The 15091-nt window shown below is 37.3% G+C and overlaps 1 protein-coding gene across 5 annotated transcripts in view; it reads right to left on the reverse strand.

The window, feature by feature from the left end:
- Positions 1-14889, reverse strand: part of NRP1 (neuropilin 1) — a 166192-nt gene extending 151303 nt beyond the window's left edge. For 2 of the 5 annotated variants that reach the window (XM_036454098.2, XM_036454079.2), the window contains exons 1-2: positions 14342-14886; positions 10596-10770 (exon numbers count right to left, since the gene is read on the reverse strand). In XM_036454098.2, coding sequence (XP_036309991.1) covers positions 10596-10770; positions 14342-14414 — 248 coding nt within the window. In that variant the 5' untranslated portion in view covers positions 14415-14886. Of the gene's footprint in view, positions 1-10595; positions 10771-14341 lie in introns of all 5 variants that reach the window. The other 3 variants (XM_036454107.2, XM_036454087.2, XM_036454070.2) reach the window with 3 other exon arrangements.
- Between the last annotated feature and the right edge of the window lie 202 nt (positions 14890-15091).

Raw genomic sequence — 15091 nt, forward strand, 5'->3', positions numbered from 1 at the left:
GTTAGCAAGAAAGTTCTAGACACCATGTTCAATACCCTTGATAGAAAAGAGAGAGAGAAACTTGTTGATGGATAACAAAGTCCAAAGAGGAATACTTATTAGATCCCTAGAGGCCCACCATGGTCCCACAAGAAGGAAAAGCAAGCCCCTTCTTCAGGAGCTCCCAGCACACACACACCTAAAGACATTTCAAATGAAAATAGAGCTCAGGGTACTTTGAGAGGCTGCAGATACAACTGTATCATAAAGGAGAGGTTGGAGAAGGGATTAAAAAAGTAACCTCTTCTGTGTTTAATTAGATAAAGGGGCAATAAATGCTGTAGTACAAGACTGATGAATCTTCTATAAAATCATTTTTGCATATTAACTAATTTTCATGGATTTAAGTAGAAGTTAAAAAAAAAAAAAAGTAATCTCCGCCACTGTCTTGAGGGCCTTCCTGTGGACAAGCTCTTCATTGCAGCCACTGAGAATACCCTCACTAGCAGAAAATCTGTCAGAACCAAAAAGGAGGGAAGGAGACAGAAGGGATAAAAGACCCAGAGCAATTAGAGACAGAAGAAAAGGGATAAGATTGGGATGGAACATCAATTTAAAAACATTTATTTTCGCAGCTGCTCTTCTCTATGAATTTATACTACAAAATCCACATAATTTCCTCTGTCTTGAACATTAATATAATGGAATTATTTGGCTTAAATTATTGGGAAAGACTGACATCCTTGCTGTATTAATTACCATGGTATTGGTTTTTTTTAGCCTTAAAGTACTGACTGGTTTAGAGTCTGAATGTACTGAAAATATTTAGTTCTTAGGCACACTTGGGAAAATAATGATTTTTTGAAGCCATCAATGCTATTATCAAGTTTGGGACACCAAGATAGCTTCTTTCCTGGGATTTTAATCATACTTAACCAGGCAACTAACTATAAAAGACATTTAGAAATTCTTGTTGGTTGAATACATGCTGAGCATTAAATATCATCTCTGTCCTGGATATGCGCTGAGCTTTAAAATATTTATCAGTGGCATCCTCTTAAGGATGCAGATATTATTGTTTACTGTCTGAACTTATTTTAAGGAACAAAACCTGCTGGTGCACTTCCTGTTATAGTGATACCTAGGCTTTATTTAACTTGTTGCTCTTGTAGTCATAAGATGCTTCCCTACATTATTTCATCAACACTGTCCTTGAGATAGGTAGAGGAAAGAAAGCTTTTATTTTTCCTTCAGAAAGAGAAGCATAAAAAATGAATTAAAGCTGCATTTAGGTCATATTCCTCCATCAGACCCTTATGTTGTTACATCTTAATGAGACACACTGGTTAACATGGTCAAAACCATGGTATTAAATGTGCCATAATCAAGCCATTCATAGATTGCAACCGAACCCATTCAACCTGTGTCTCATCTCACAGATGTGAATGAATGGCCGAAACAGAATTATAACCCTGATTCTCACCAGAATACTTTTTCACATGGAGCTTCTAGCATAATCAGAAATCCCCAGCCCCTGATAATGAAGTCAAACACACATCAGGTATTATGCTACAAGAGCCAAAGAGGAAAATGAAATGTGTCTTAAAGTACTAATCCAATATATTCTAACCATTATTCAATAATGTCCCTAGCCAGGGACAAAGAAATTGGCACTGGAATAAAGGATAAGGTAAATACAAAACATTATCATTGGAGAAAAAAAAAAGAAAAATTCTAATTAGTGCTAAATTCAAAATTCCCTTCATCTGGTGTCAATAACCTTCATTGAAAAATAAAACTATCAATACGTGCTACCTCTCATAAAGTGAAGAAGCTGCTAGGACAGTTTTGGTTCCAATAAAAGCCAGGCTGAAATCCATTCCAAACATGCATAGTGGAGGGAGGGCAGGTGATTTGTGTGGCAGAGCCTACTCCCCCTGCTCTGTCACTCACCAGCCAATCTATGATCCTTGCCTGTGCCCCTGATAGTCAGAGCCTCCAAAATTCCAGTTCTGATGCCTCTGACCAGGTGGTTGGGGACTGAGAAATGTCCATATCCAGGCTGTCAGAAGTCCTTGCTAAAAGGACTTGAGTAGTTATCTATATTGCCCCATTCACTGTCCCTTCACCTAATTTCACTATGCATTCTTCATGTTGTTGACTGTGAACCATAGACCTTACTCAGGGAAATACTATCTTCCCCCATCCATCTTCTAATCCTCATCATCAGATTTCAAGTTCAATAAAATTATAAGCTGTGCAGTTCAATTAAACTGGTGTCTATTATATTTAAAGCATTCTTTTGAATTGTGGATGGTAGACATTTGTAAGATATGGTTTCTATCTTCCTAGACTTTGCCACCCTTGGGAAGACAAACCCTTACTATACCATTAGAAGGAAGAACCTAAACACACTGGAGTTAGAACAGAGGTGCAAATAGCGTCAGTTAATGAAGATTAATTATTTGTATTAGCTCCCATTTTTTCAAAAGAGTGGATTAATTCAGAAATTAAAAATGCAATCTTATTTTCAATGTCCAAATTTGTTAACAAATAAATGTCCATTTTCTCAAGTTATTAAGAATGAGCTGATAAGTATTAATCAAGATAAAAGGTTAAAAAGTGGCCTAATTGAGCCAGGTGTCATTACATTTAAAAAATAACATAATCAATCCCAAATCAGACAAAATCAACCTGTACTACCAAGCATGTGGGGCTTTGTGTCCTTAATTTTCTTTGAGTCAAAGTGTGTTCTCTTTTTCTTTAATTTGGGAATTTTGTGTTTTTAATTTTGTTAAAGTCATATCTATGACTCAGATTTGGACGACATCTTACTTTTTCCCATGCCATTTCATTAATACCTTACATCTTATACAACAGCTGCCCTGCTAGAAGCATCCATTGGTTGGGGAGTCTGATAAGGAGTTGGAATCGTGACAACACTAATTGGCATTTGCCACTTCTGCCTATTCTAGAGAAATTTAAGAACTTGAAAAAGGAGAGATTTAGATCCTATTTTATCCCAGGACTGGCTGATCTCTCTATGACATGCCAGACATCACAGAAGCAACAAGCCATTACATCCAACTTAGCTGACTGATTATACAAGAATGTGACCAGATAAAAACAAAATACTCTGAAGCATCTGTTTCTTCTCAAAAAACACTCTTCTATTTCTCACAGGAACCCAGTGCCTGAGCAAACATTTTCTCTTTAACCCTTACATACTGAGTCACCCTTGGCAAATACAAAGGCTATATCAACATGTTCCAAATAGGGGAACTGGGGAAGACAGCATCTTTGTGGCTATTTGCCTGAGCATGACCTAGAAGAGACTAGTTCCAGGCCAGTGAGGAAGCACTGGATGCAGCTGGGATCTCATGTACCCTTTGGATTGTATAAGTTCAGCCCATATGCTGCCTCGTTATTGTATACAAAAAGGGCCAGAATTCAGGTATTTTCCCCTAGGATGCCATTCCTAAATTAAGCAAATTTCGACAGAGTGGAAACCACCCATTCTTTAGGAGTTTCCTTGCACAATTTTCACCAGAGCTTACTTAATTTGAACTGAGCACTTAAAAATTAAATCCTTACTTGGAATTAGTAGGTGTATATTTAAAGTTTTGTGTGAGATTTTTGATAGAAGAAAATGGCTGCCTGAATAAAAAGTTAATTGACAAAATTTCATAAAAATTTTCTCATTCAAGACATAATCCAAGCCCCTTCAGTCACAAAAGTAGAAAGATATTTGATGCAGCAGCTGAGCTTGTGGGCTCAGTTAATAGATTCTTTCTAAGCCTCAGTAAGATGGGGACGATAGGAAAAATAAGTAAAACCATGTACTAGAACATAGTGCTTAACCAATAACTTGGTAGCAAATAGTGAGGACCTGACAGAACCAGCTGCAATCACTCTGTTCTAAACTTTCCATAGATTATTTAAGTTAAAGGAGATAAAACATGCTGACCAAGTAAAATATAAGATATGTGCACAATAGACCTTGGCTTGATTAGGAGAAAAACCACATTACAAAGCAACTGAGTGGACAGTGGCCAAAATATATTTTTCTCTCCCTGATCTTCTGCAGAATTTAGCAGAGTTCTGAATGAATGTAGTTCCATCCTAAGCTCTCTGCAAAGACTAAATGATGCCAACATAAGTAGGCATGTGTGTGGCATGCTTCACAGTCAGCCTGAGAGTAATATCATCATGCCACCACTAAATGACATAGATACAGTTCAGTCAATCAGAGACTAGGAGGAAAATCTTCTTTTGAGGTGCTGTTATGCCAAGTCACTGACTACTACAATCAGGATTGATTACAAACACCCACTTATGAGGCATTTGGAACCTGATCTGAACACTAATCTTGTCTCTTGTTCTTCTTTAGGCTTAATCATCAGCCTTGATGAATACTACAACGTCAATTAGTTAAGTTTATTCTGTAGCCTCCTTTACACACACGCACATATGTCAGCATGCAGGCAACTATCACATTTTATGCTGGAAAGAAAGGAGCTGAGAATATGCATGCTGGCTGAAGCATATGTCTCACTTGGATCAAATTTTAAGTGCCTACTCCCCAAAACAAAATCTGGAAATGCCATGCACATGTTGATTCAATCTGATAAGATTTGAACTAACCTTCCTTTTAGCTTCTCATAAAGGTTGCTTTTTGTCTTTTGGATGATAGTAAGACTGAGCACAAAAACAACCTTGCAATACTCAATTCATTATGACCAAATGTGATTGTCTATAGTAACAAATAATAAAAAATAATATTTTTATTAAACACATGGGGCTCTGTCCCAAATAAAATCAGTGCTAATGGGGGAAAATCAAAAGGAAAAAAGTAGATAATTACCTGCCTGAGTAGTAACTAAGGATGCTGCAGGCGTGTCAGCAGTTGTTCTGAGAAGGGTTCAATCTTACACATTCTATGGTTTTATAATTGAATTGAGCTGGTGATGGTAGTGCCGCTCACATTGCTCATATTGTAAAGTTACTTGAAATCAAAACCAGCAAGAAAGAGATGAGAAAAAATAAACCAAAAATATTTTTCAGAATTTGCCTTGCATATAAAGTAGGCTCCAGACTGAAAATTTTGTCTCCATTTTTACAAATCATAATATATGCAACAAATACAAAATATTTCTACAGTAGTCACTGAAAAAATTGAAAAAAAACCTCAGGATTCTGGTTGTTGTTTTTTTATTAGGTAGGGAACAGTGCACATTTTTAATCTGAATTTCACAAAATTTCACTATAGTGAAAGAGTAGTACAAATAGACTGTTTTGTCTGATTTTGAAATTTATAAAAATCAAATTGTACAAGTCAGGAGAGCAGATGCCCTTGAGGCCAAAGGTTAGTGACTAAAAGTGAACGTAGGGGCTTTTTCTAGCAAATTGGGAATTTTTACTCTGGATTGGTTATATGAATGTGGTAGCACTGAAAATTTTAGCAAATTTTATACTTTGTGTATTTTTCTAGATATAGATTATATTGTAATTAAAAGTACATATACTTCTATGTTACATATAGAAACTGGAGAGGTATTTTTTAGCACAAAATATCACTCTTTTCCATAAAACAAGGTCTTTGTTTTGGTCTAAATGATGCTCCAAAACACAAGAATGGGACTACAGTGAGGCACTTGCCTTAGATACAAAAAGCCAAAGAACTCATAAATCAAGAGAAATAATATTTTAATGAATCTTTTAAAAAACAAAACTATTGTAACAATTCATGCTAAACAAAGTGAATAAAACCAAAACAAAAAATATTACTTAAGGAAACCATAAAATAGAACCTATATTTCCCAAATTGCCAACAAATGAATAATATGCCATTATATAATTAAATTTGTAGAAATAATCAGATTCAAGAAACAAATGGCAGATTTATTTTTATTCAGTGAGTTTACATTCTATTATAATAAATGAAATGAGCAGTGTTTCAAAGTTTATAATAATGTAAGTACTTTTAAAAGTAACATTAAAGAAACAATTAATGATATAAACAATTCCTAAACTTGAAATTCATCTAGTTAATTATGTTTATTGTAATTAAACTTTATATGAAGTTACTAGAGTGAAATCTTCCTTTGATTATATTAAGTTAGAAAAAAGACACATATTATTGGTTACACAGAGAGATTTAAATTCTAGACAGAACTCAGCGAATTGTTTATCTATGCATGCTAGCCTTGTGTTCTAGTAAAAACCCCACAAAACAGCCCTGACAAACAGTCACTAAAGTCAGGAACTTGTGAGTAAGAAGAATACTACCAGGCTTTCTCCCCCAGCACTGTCACCTTTTTAGACTCTTTTCAGGAGCTTCACATTAATTTTCTTAATGTTTTTAACCCAATGCCTGTGAAATTTTTATTGCTCCCCAGATGACGACATTGGATCTGAATGTAACCACACACCTCTTTACTCAGCAGTATTTGTCACAACCATTATAAATTATCATGCTGATAGGTTGCCTTGCTGGGAAACTGGAAAGGTTCCATAAATTCTATCGTATCAATGATATTCTTGTTTATTATAAAGTTTTATGAGATTCAAGATGTCTGTGGCACCACACTTCACAACATGGAGCGTTCTCTGGTGCCAAAAAGAGAACTCATCGTTCCTTCCATTTCCTTAACACCTTCTCCTCTCAGAACATTCTCTAGCCTCCTCAAAGTCAACATAACAATAAAAGCAGGCGAACCTATCCAGAACTCTTAGCACAAAGTGAGCCTTGTAGGCATATGTTCTACTTAAGCTCTGCTGAATGATTGATCAATACCCCTTGTTCAATAAAAGAATTCAGCAAGTTATAATACTTTATTCTGTGTTTTGACTGCTTATTTGTAATGAAAACTGATTCAGTGGTGGCATAAACATAGGCTGTTGCTTTTTAAAACCAATAAGCACAACTTGCACACTAATTTACACTATGGAAACAACAACCTCCAACAACCCCCTTACCCTCCCTCGACCCGATAGGCACTTTTGTATTGGGTCAGTCTTGGTGTTATACACATGAAAAGTTGTGATAAATAAATCATACAGTTTATTGTTAAAATTATGAAGTAGTTTATTTAAACACAAATAAAACAGTAAATTTTAAATGAAAATTTGGTTTACCATAACTAATCTATTTTATTACTCATCCACCTCTATACCTTACAAAAAAATAATTGTTTACTTGGCTCTCAAGGATGTTTCTCAATAAGCAAATGCACTTGGGAATTTATTTCTTGAACTTTCACATGGTAAAAGTTGACTATACAAATACTGATAGTATCAAAAGAAAATGTGGGGTGTATTACATGATCATCCCATTATTGGATCAATATATTTAGTTAGACATATGCTTAATTTTATATTTCCAAATGTTGTAACAATCACTAAGTTGTAAAGATATTATAAAAAAAAATGGTAATGTCTTGCCCTAGCTGGTTTGGCTCAGTGGGCCTGTGGAATGAAGAGTCCCTGGTTCAATTCTGGTCAAGGGCACATGCCTGGGTTTTGGGCTTGATCTGCAGTGGCGAGTGGGGAGCTTTCTCTCATCATTGATGTTTCTATCTATCTCTCCCTCTTCCTTCCTCTCTGAAATCAATAAAAAATATATTTTTTAATGATAACTTCTTTTGAGGGGAGCTTTTAGCTTTCAAAGGGCTCTCATAATCTATTATCTCATTATCCACTATAGTAACCTTATGACATTGGTACAAGTACATATAGTATAGCTCAGAAATGAAAAGATTAAATATCTCAAGACAACAGTTTTCTCTTACCAAGAATACTGACCAAAAGACCTCTGATATGATTTATTATAACTAGTTTTGTACCATTTCAAATACAATTTTGGAAGTAGCCTAATATAAATTACAAAAACAAAATCCACCAGAACCAAAAGCTATGTTTTTGTGAATTTACCATAAACTTTTGAATTTTATGAATTTGTTGTTCTAAGAGTTTCTGGTAGTTTCCATGTTTTGTAGGAAATTATATCACCTCTCCCTTCTCTCCCCACAAAATTTAAAGCTTCTCACAGCCTTTTCAAAAGGAGGTAAAAATTCTGCCTCATTTGTAGAATTTCAACTATGACCTTCAACAATAACTAGTAACCATGTGGAGCAACCTGGAGACATAGTAACTATAATGTCTTAAGTTGGTCTTTCAATATTATTTTTTGATTTTTCATTGATAAAATGATCAGATAACAATACTTCAAAACAAGGCACAAAGATACTTTCCATGCCACAATGTTCACTGACTTCATCAGGCTAGAAATAGACTTCCAAGACTGGCTAGGAAATGGCACCTTCATGAGAACAAACTTTCAGTTATTATAATTAAGAAATAACCTTACTCTAACATTAAAAAAAATCACCATCATAATTACTGAAACAATATTCTTGGCCACATCAGTTCATGTTTTGCTAACATCACTAAAATTGTCTCTCCCTAGAAAATACAATTACCCATTTTCTTCTCATCTTAAAAAAAGAAAACTAAAATCCCACCATATCCTACCTCCTACCATGGTATGGCAAATATTTATTTAAGGCTTACTGTGTGCCAGACTCTGCTGTAAGCACTTTATGTGTATTAACACACTCAACTAGCTTCCCTTTCTTACATTTCCACTCCAGTTGTGTCCTGGAGCTGGCTTGCACCAGCTCACAAGAACCAACTATGCACATCTCTTTATAGCTCTGTGCACAGTAATATCACAAGGGTAGTCTAAAATTGGCCATGGAGGGAGTATTTATACTGCAGAAATTGTCAAACATTTACCAGCATATCACAGCTAATAACCACTGACTATTCTGAATTCTTTAACTACTATATTACACATATAAATGGTAATAATTTTCAGATCAGAAATTAGTAAATGTGAGTTTACTAAAATTTAATAGCACCTTATTTTGGGAAATATTTCTTGAATATGTTTTATCAGAGTTTCTTAAAAACATGTCCTATAGCATTTTAACAATTGTCAAAAAACTAAAATAAAATAGAAACAAGTCTCTAGGCTATCTAGGTGATTGACAATGTAAAACTCACTGTACAGAATACCGACTCCCCTCCAAAATACAATAAACTCTGTTTCTTAGCAGTCACTGTAATACTCTATTAATGACAACTTTCACACAAGATTTAAAAAGTCAATTTAATATCCTGAAGCACTTCTGAATCACAGGACAAAGATTAAATTAGAATCAGCATAATTCTATTGTACTGTAGTGTATGCTGATTACTTGGAAATTGATCAACAGTACATGAATTGCTAATTCTGTATGCTAGAATATTGAATTAACATTCTAGTTAACCAGATGAAGTTGATACCCTGCCCATGAAAAATTAGTTTACCTCACCAACTCAATATGCTGTTGAGGACTTATTACAAGGGGGGAGGAGAGGTATTTTAATATTATTTTATTCTTTCCTAAAAGGGTTATGTGTTTTCAAATAGAATAGTTTTAATAATGAGTATGCCTATATAATAATGTTGATATCCAGTGAAAGTAGTAATCTAAATATATTGTATACAATGATATCAAACTGACCCATTTTAAAACTTGGGAAACATATTCCTGAGAGACACTTTAGAATTCAGATTTAACGGTTTGTTTTCCTTTGTTCAAACTATTTATATGTCTAAACTTCATTAAAAAGCAATATCCAGGTTCAAATCTCTGGAGAATACACCATAAGCAGTAGAGCAGAGGGGGATGATGTGGACAAAACAGAGATGGGGTTCTGTAGGCTGTCCAGAGAGAAGAGTAAATCTGGATCTTTGCGGACTGCTGCCTGCAATGTCAACACTTCCCCTCCATATTGTGGGAAACTGAGCACCAGCTTGTTCACATAAAGTGGGGAAATATAATTTAGACTCTCTTTATAGTGTGAATGTTTTCATAATAATGAAATCTGGCACAATAACTTAACAATGCTTAGTAACTTAACAATAGAAGGAGATAGCAAAACTAAAGCAGATGGATGAAATACGATTCATATTTGAGTCTCCTTTTACTCAATGTGCATTAATAATTATTTTACTCATGGTCAATAAGAAACTTGCAATTGTTTATCTACTATAAAAATTCCCTTATCTAACTTATCCTATATTCCTTTTATTTTCAATGACAATTTTCTTTTGTCATGCCAATAAGATAGAGTTCTTAAATTACAAAATATGCTACAGATGTTACAAAAATATCCAATATTACTGTCTTTCAACATTTACCACAAATGTTAGTAACTTCCAATATTTAATAAAAACTCAAATGAAAGTTTGGGTTTCTAGTTCTCCTTTCCGGGTGGGGTTTGAGGGAAAACACATGTATATAAATTTCTTAAAAGCGTTTCAAAACCAAAAGTGTTAACAGGAAAAATAATACGAGTGATTGCACACTTAAATATAATCTTCCTAGTTTGGCGAACTCAGAAATCACTTAACATAATTTAATTTCCATACCCACTGACATGTTATCTGGCCCAGACTCCTGGATCCATTTACTATATCCCAGATTGTACACACAGACTGACCCCGTTAGACATCGCGACCACTAGATGGTGCTGTGGTGCCCCGTTCAAATAATGTTCTCACTTACTTGCAGTCTCGGTCCTCCAAGTCAAAGTGAGGGTTGAAGTTGATCATAATTCTCTGGTATGGTTCTGGAGCCTGAATCAACCATTCACATTTTTCACTTGGATGATAAGAATGAGGATAACCAGGAGATGTAAGGTACCCGGGGTTTTCAATTTTTATAGTATTGCCACATTTATCTGTAATAAAAATAACATTTTAGTAGATCTTTCCCAGACAACAAGTTAGATATTCTAGCATTGTATGTAAATTACCAGCTATTGAGCATCCCATAACTTCCTATGGAGAACTCTGACAGGTCCCAGCTGGTCCTTCAGGTGGCTCATACACAGATAGTAACACCCCACAAGGAATGCTCTTTGATCCCAGGGAAGGTTGGATCAGGAGGAAAGTGAACTGAGATCTAAAATGACTGGATCCCCCCCCCAACACCCCCCCCCCCCGAAACTTCTGTCCTGAGAAAAAGGTCTTCTAGCATTTAAAAAAAAAAAAAATGAAGTCCCCTCAATGGATGTTAACAGGGTCCCCAGGGAGCTTCTGCTAGACTTAATTACCCACAAGAAGTGTAATCAAATTAAGTAGCAAGTTCTAAGTGGAAGGTGACTACATAATGCTATTGGAACCCTTGTGTAGCTTTTGATGATAAGCTTGGTCTGTGTCATTGGTCAGTGGGGATTGGCTTCCAAGACAAACCTTTTCTGTTGTTCTATCTGCCTGTAAATCTACATGATTGTGTGTTTTCTCTGCTCCATTCAGATTAACACAGAACAAAGTCTATTTGGTGAAGCAGAAATAATTCTACTCTTATTTCTCCATGTAAAGTTGCTGGGGCTGGGAGACCAGATCAAAATAATAGGGCAGAAGAAAAATAATCCCAATTATCTACATGTTGAAAATATCCACCACATTAAGATCTGTCAGATAATACATATGGTAAGCCCCATTTTCACATTCTGGGAAAGGTGAGCTAACTAACTCTTTTTGAGACTCCCTTGTAAAAAAAAACAAAAACACACCCAAATGCTGAAATGATTCATTAATTAAATAAAACAGTCTCCAGGCTGATTTCTTGTTCAGCATAGATTCTCATTGTCACTTTTTATGATGGGTTTCATATTCAGCCTGAAATGCATCCACATTTATTGATGCTTAATTTTGAGCAATAAAAATTCAGTGAAAGAGGAACAGGTATGAAAGCAGTAAAACATATGAGCCTATCAATCACAAATTTTCAATAATGGTATATATAGTTTTTAATATTGCATCTAATAGATTGTTTCTCTGTGGAAAGAGAATAGCATTCTTTGCTCTCAGCATGAATTTACAAGTCTACAGAATTTTATTACAGGAAAACCAGGTCAAATGGAAATGAAAGATGAAGTGCACATCAAAAATGCATAAAGCTACATGCATTACAGAAATCATTTCCCATAAATTAAAAAGAAGACAATATAAATTACATTGTTTTTCTCAATTGCTAGATGTTTCTATGTTTCTTAGACTAGGTATGGCACACTGGTTTCCTCTGCCTTGGCTTTTAAAAGCTTAAGATTTGCCCAGAAGAAATGATGTTGCAACTGGAGTTCAGAATCTCAGCTAATGATCATGTTGGACGTTGTTGTGCGATTCTATTCAGGCTCTTGCTTTATTTTAAATGTGGAAGAAGAAAAAAAAAAAAAAAAAAAAAAAAAAAACCTTGGAAAGTGACCCTATCTCATTAGTCTCCTCCAGCTCTGTATGGATATCATGGCATAGTCTGGTATCTGTTAGAGGAGTGAAATAAAACAGCACTGCTTCTAGTCACTCGACAGAGTCACTGCAGAAGACATTTAGGTGGCCTCAGTACCACACCAGAGCTCTTTAATCTGTGACTTCTGAGAAAGTGACAGTGTAATAAGATAATGTGGACTGCTAGACTCCCTGGCTCTGTTCAATCTCTCTAGCAGTTGCTAGCAGTTGATTAAGAAAGAGCAATTTCTAATGACTCTGAACCATTAGTCCTAAATAAGGTTAATGAATTAATTTAGCAGACACTGGGACTCACAGGAGGTGGACATGGCTTTAAGAGGTCTGCTGAGCTACTGAAGTTGTGGTCACTACAAGCACAGAAACATGGCTTTAACTTATCAAGCTCAGGTTCTTAGATTCCTCAGATTTCTGCTAAGAAAAGAAAAGAATATATATATTCTTTTATAATATATTAGGTATCCCAAAAAAGTATGCACAGATTTTGAATAATTATAAAGGCAGTGCTTATTAAAATGTATTCCATTTTCAAAATTGAACTATCAGCTGTTAAAGTGTCTGTACATTATTTGGGCGGGACACCCTGGAGAGAGAGATAGGTCACAACCTCAAGTCTGAAAGCTATTTGCATTAGGTTTCAAATCCATCCTGTGAACATCACTACTGATTTAATCTCAGGAGTTGGGGAGGGTGAGTTTCTGTAATTTCTAAACTCTAACCACCTGAGCTCTTTCAATTGGAGGAGAATGTTATTTTATCACCTGCCAATTATAAAAATATGCCACGACCTCAGGTTCAGTACTAAATTGAACTCCGCATTTGCAGATGTGTGTGTGTGTGCATATTTTGTTCCCAAGCCTATCTTTCAGAACACTACTTAGTAGCTGTGGGGATGGAATTTATAGCTTCAATCACAAAACCTCCAAAAAGCATATTAGAAAGATTAACTTCCATCATAAAGACGGGATTTAAATCCCTCCTGGTCTGAACACCCTCCACTTGTGGTCTCTTATTAAAACAATATACCATAGTAAGTAATGGATGGGCTTTTCTTCTAATTACTTTGATTGAAATCTAAACCAAACAAGAGTGTATATATATATATATATATATATATATATATATAATCTTTATTGTTGAAAGTATTACATATGTCCCCTTTTCCCCCATTGCCCTCTCCCCCCCCCCCAGCCTTCACCACCCAAGGAGTAAATATTTGATAATTAGTTAATAATAATTGCTGAAGAATCACTGTAAAGATAACTTCATATATTTCACTTCACAGAGTAAATGAAACATGCCTACAACCAGATCACACATTAAAACACATTATTTAGGTTACAAGATACTGTTTTTAACACAGCACAGTGATCCATTTACTCAACAGTGAGTCCTTGCAAAGCTCAGTGGAAGCTGCAGCTAGGTTAGGGATTTTCAAATACCTGGTGCCTTACACTGTGTACATCAGATTCCTGTATTGACACCATAACTTTTGTTCCTGCTCCAGATGGATTAGGGACGGTTTACAAAGGCGGGAGAAGGAGTTTCATCAATCAACCAACCAACCGCTATCTCTCCGAGGCATCCACCAGAGGAAACGGTTTAGGGAAGCTAAAGAGAACTAGGGAGTGCTGGTAAAGCCTTCATTCACTTTCAACAGCCATTAGATTTTTGAAAGCATGTCTCATCTAATTGCCTTTGGGAGGAAACATTATTAAGGTAATTGGTGTGTTGATCTGGGAAGGTAGGCAGAGCTGCCTTGCAGCAGAGAGAGGAAAACCCCCATAGCCAGACCACAAACTTCAGGAGGGAGCCAGAAGGCTTAAAACATTCCTGCCCTAAACCGACCGATCTGATGTCTTTATTTCTCAGCCTGGGTAAAAGTTTCCTTCGCCCAAGAGGTGGCTCCTCCGGGTTCGTTCCAGCAGCGCTGCAGGACTCGGAGCTGGGCGGGCGGGAAACCCAGCCCGCGGACCGGTGGCCTGAGCCTCGCCTGTCACTTACCGTTGCGGAAAGCGCCGGCCTGGGCGAGGGCGAGCGCGAGCGCAGCGCCGAGGAGCAGCAGCCCCCGCTCCATTCTCCCCAGCCGGTCCCGGGCAGGTTCGGGAGAACAAGGACGGGCGGGGAAAACCGGGCCAAAGGGGGAATCTAAACAATCCAGCGCTCTCAGGTCCGCCCGGAGCTGTAGGATCCCCAGTGCCTCTTGGAGAAAGGAAAGCGGTGAGGCAGGGACTTCTTCCGAGAGCAACGCTTCTCTTCTTGTGTCTCAAGTCTCCTGCATCCTGTCATTTAGCTTCGGCTTCCTCTCTCTTTTCCCACACTTGTTCCTCTTCCAGGAGCCACTGCCCGGGCCATGTCTCCGAGGGGGAGGGGCGGGGGGGTGCGTGGGAGGGAAGCACACACCAAAGCCAATTTCCAGAAAGGAAAAATAAATCCGGCTTGTCTCTGGACCCGGTGGAGCCCGGAGCTGGCGCCCAGGGGAGGTCCGGGTGTCTGCGTGCAGGAGAGGAGCGAGCAGTGAGAAGAGCGGAGGCAGAGGAGTTTCACCAACTGCAGCCTCCTCCCTTCCTCCTCCCCTCCCTCCCCTCCCACCACTTCCTCCCTCCCCTCCCCTCCAGGCGCCCTGCCCCCCACCCCCGCCCCCCGCCCCGCACTGGCCTGTCTATCTGCGGGGAGAGGGAGGAACAAGTTTCCCTGCGAGTGCTTTCCGCGTCCCCTGACCAGTGTCTCCCGGAGGCCCCGCCGGGATCTCCT

The sequence above is a fragment of the Pipistrellus kuhlii genome, unplaced genomic scaffold (genome assembly GCF_014108245.1).
Source record: "Pipistrellus kuhlii isolate mPipKuh1 unplaced genomic scaffold, mPipKuh1.p scaffold_m20_p_1, whole genome shotgun sequence".
NCBI classification, from domain to species: domain Eukaryota; kingdom Metazoa; phylum Chordata; class Mammalia; order Chiroptera; family Vespertilionidae; genus Pipistrellus; species Pipistrellus kuhlii.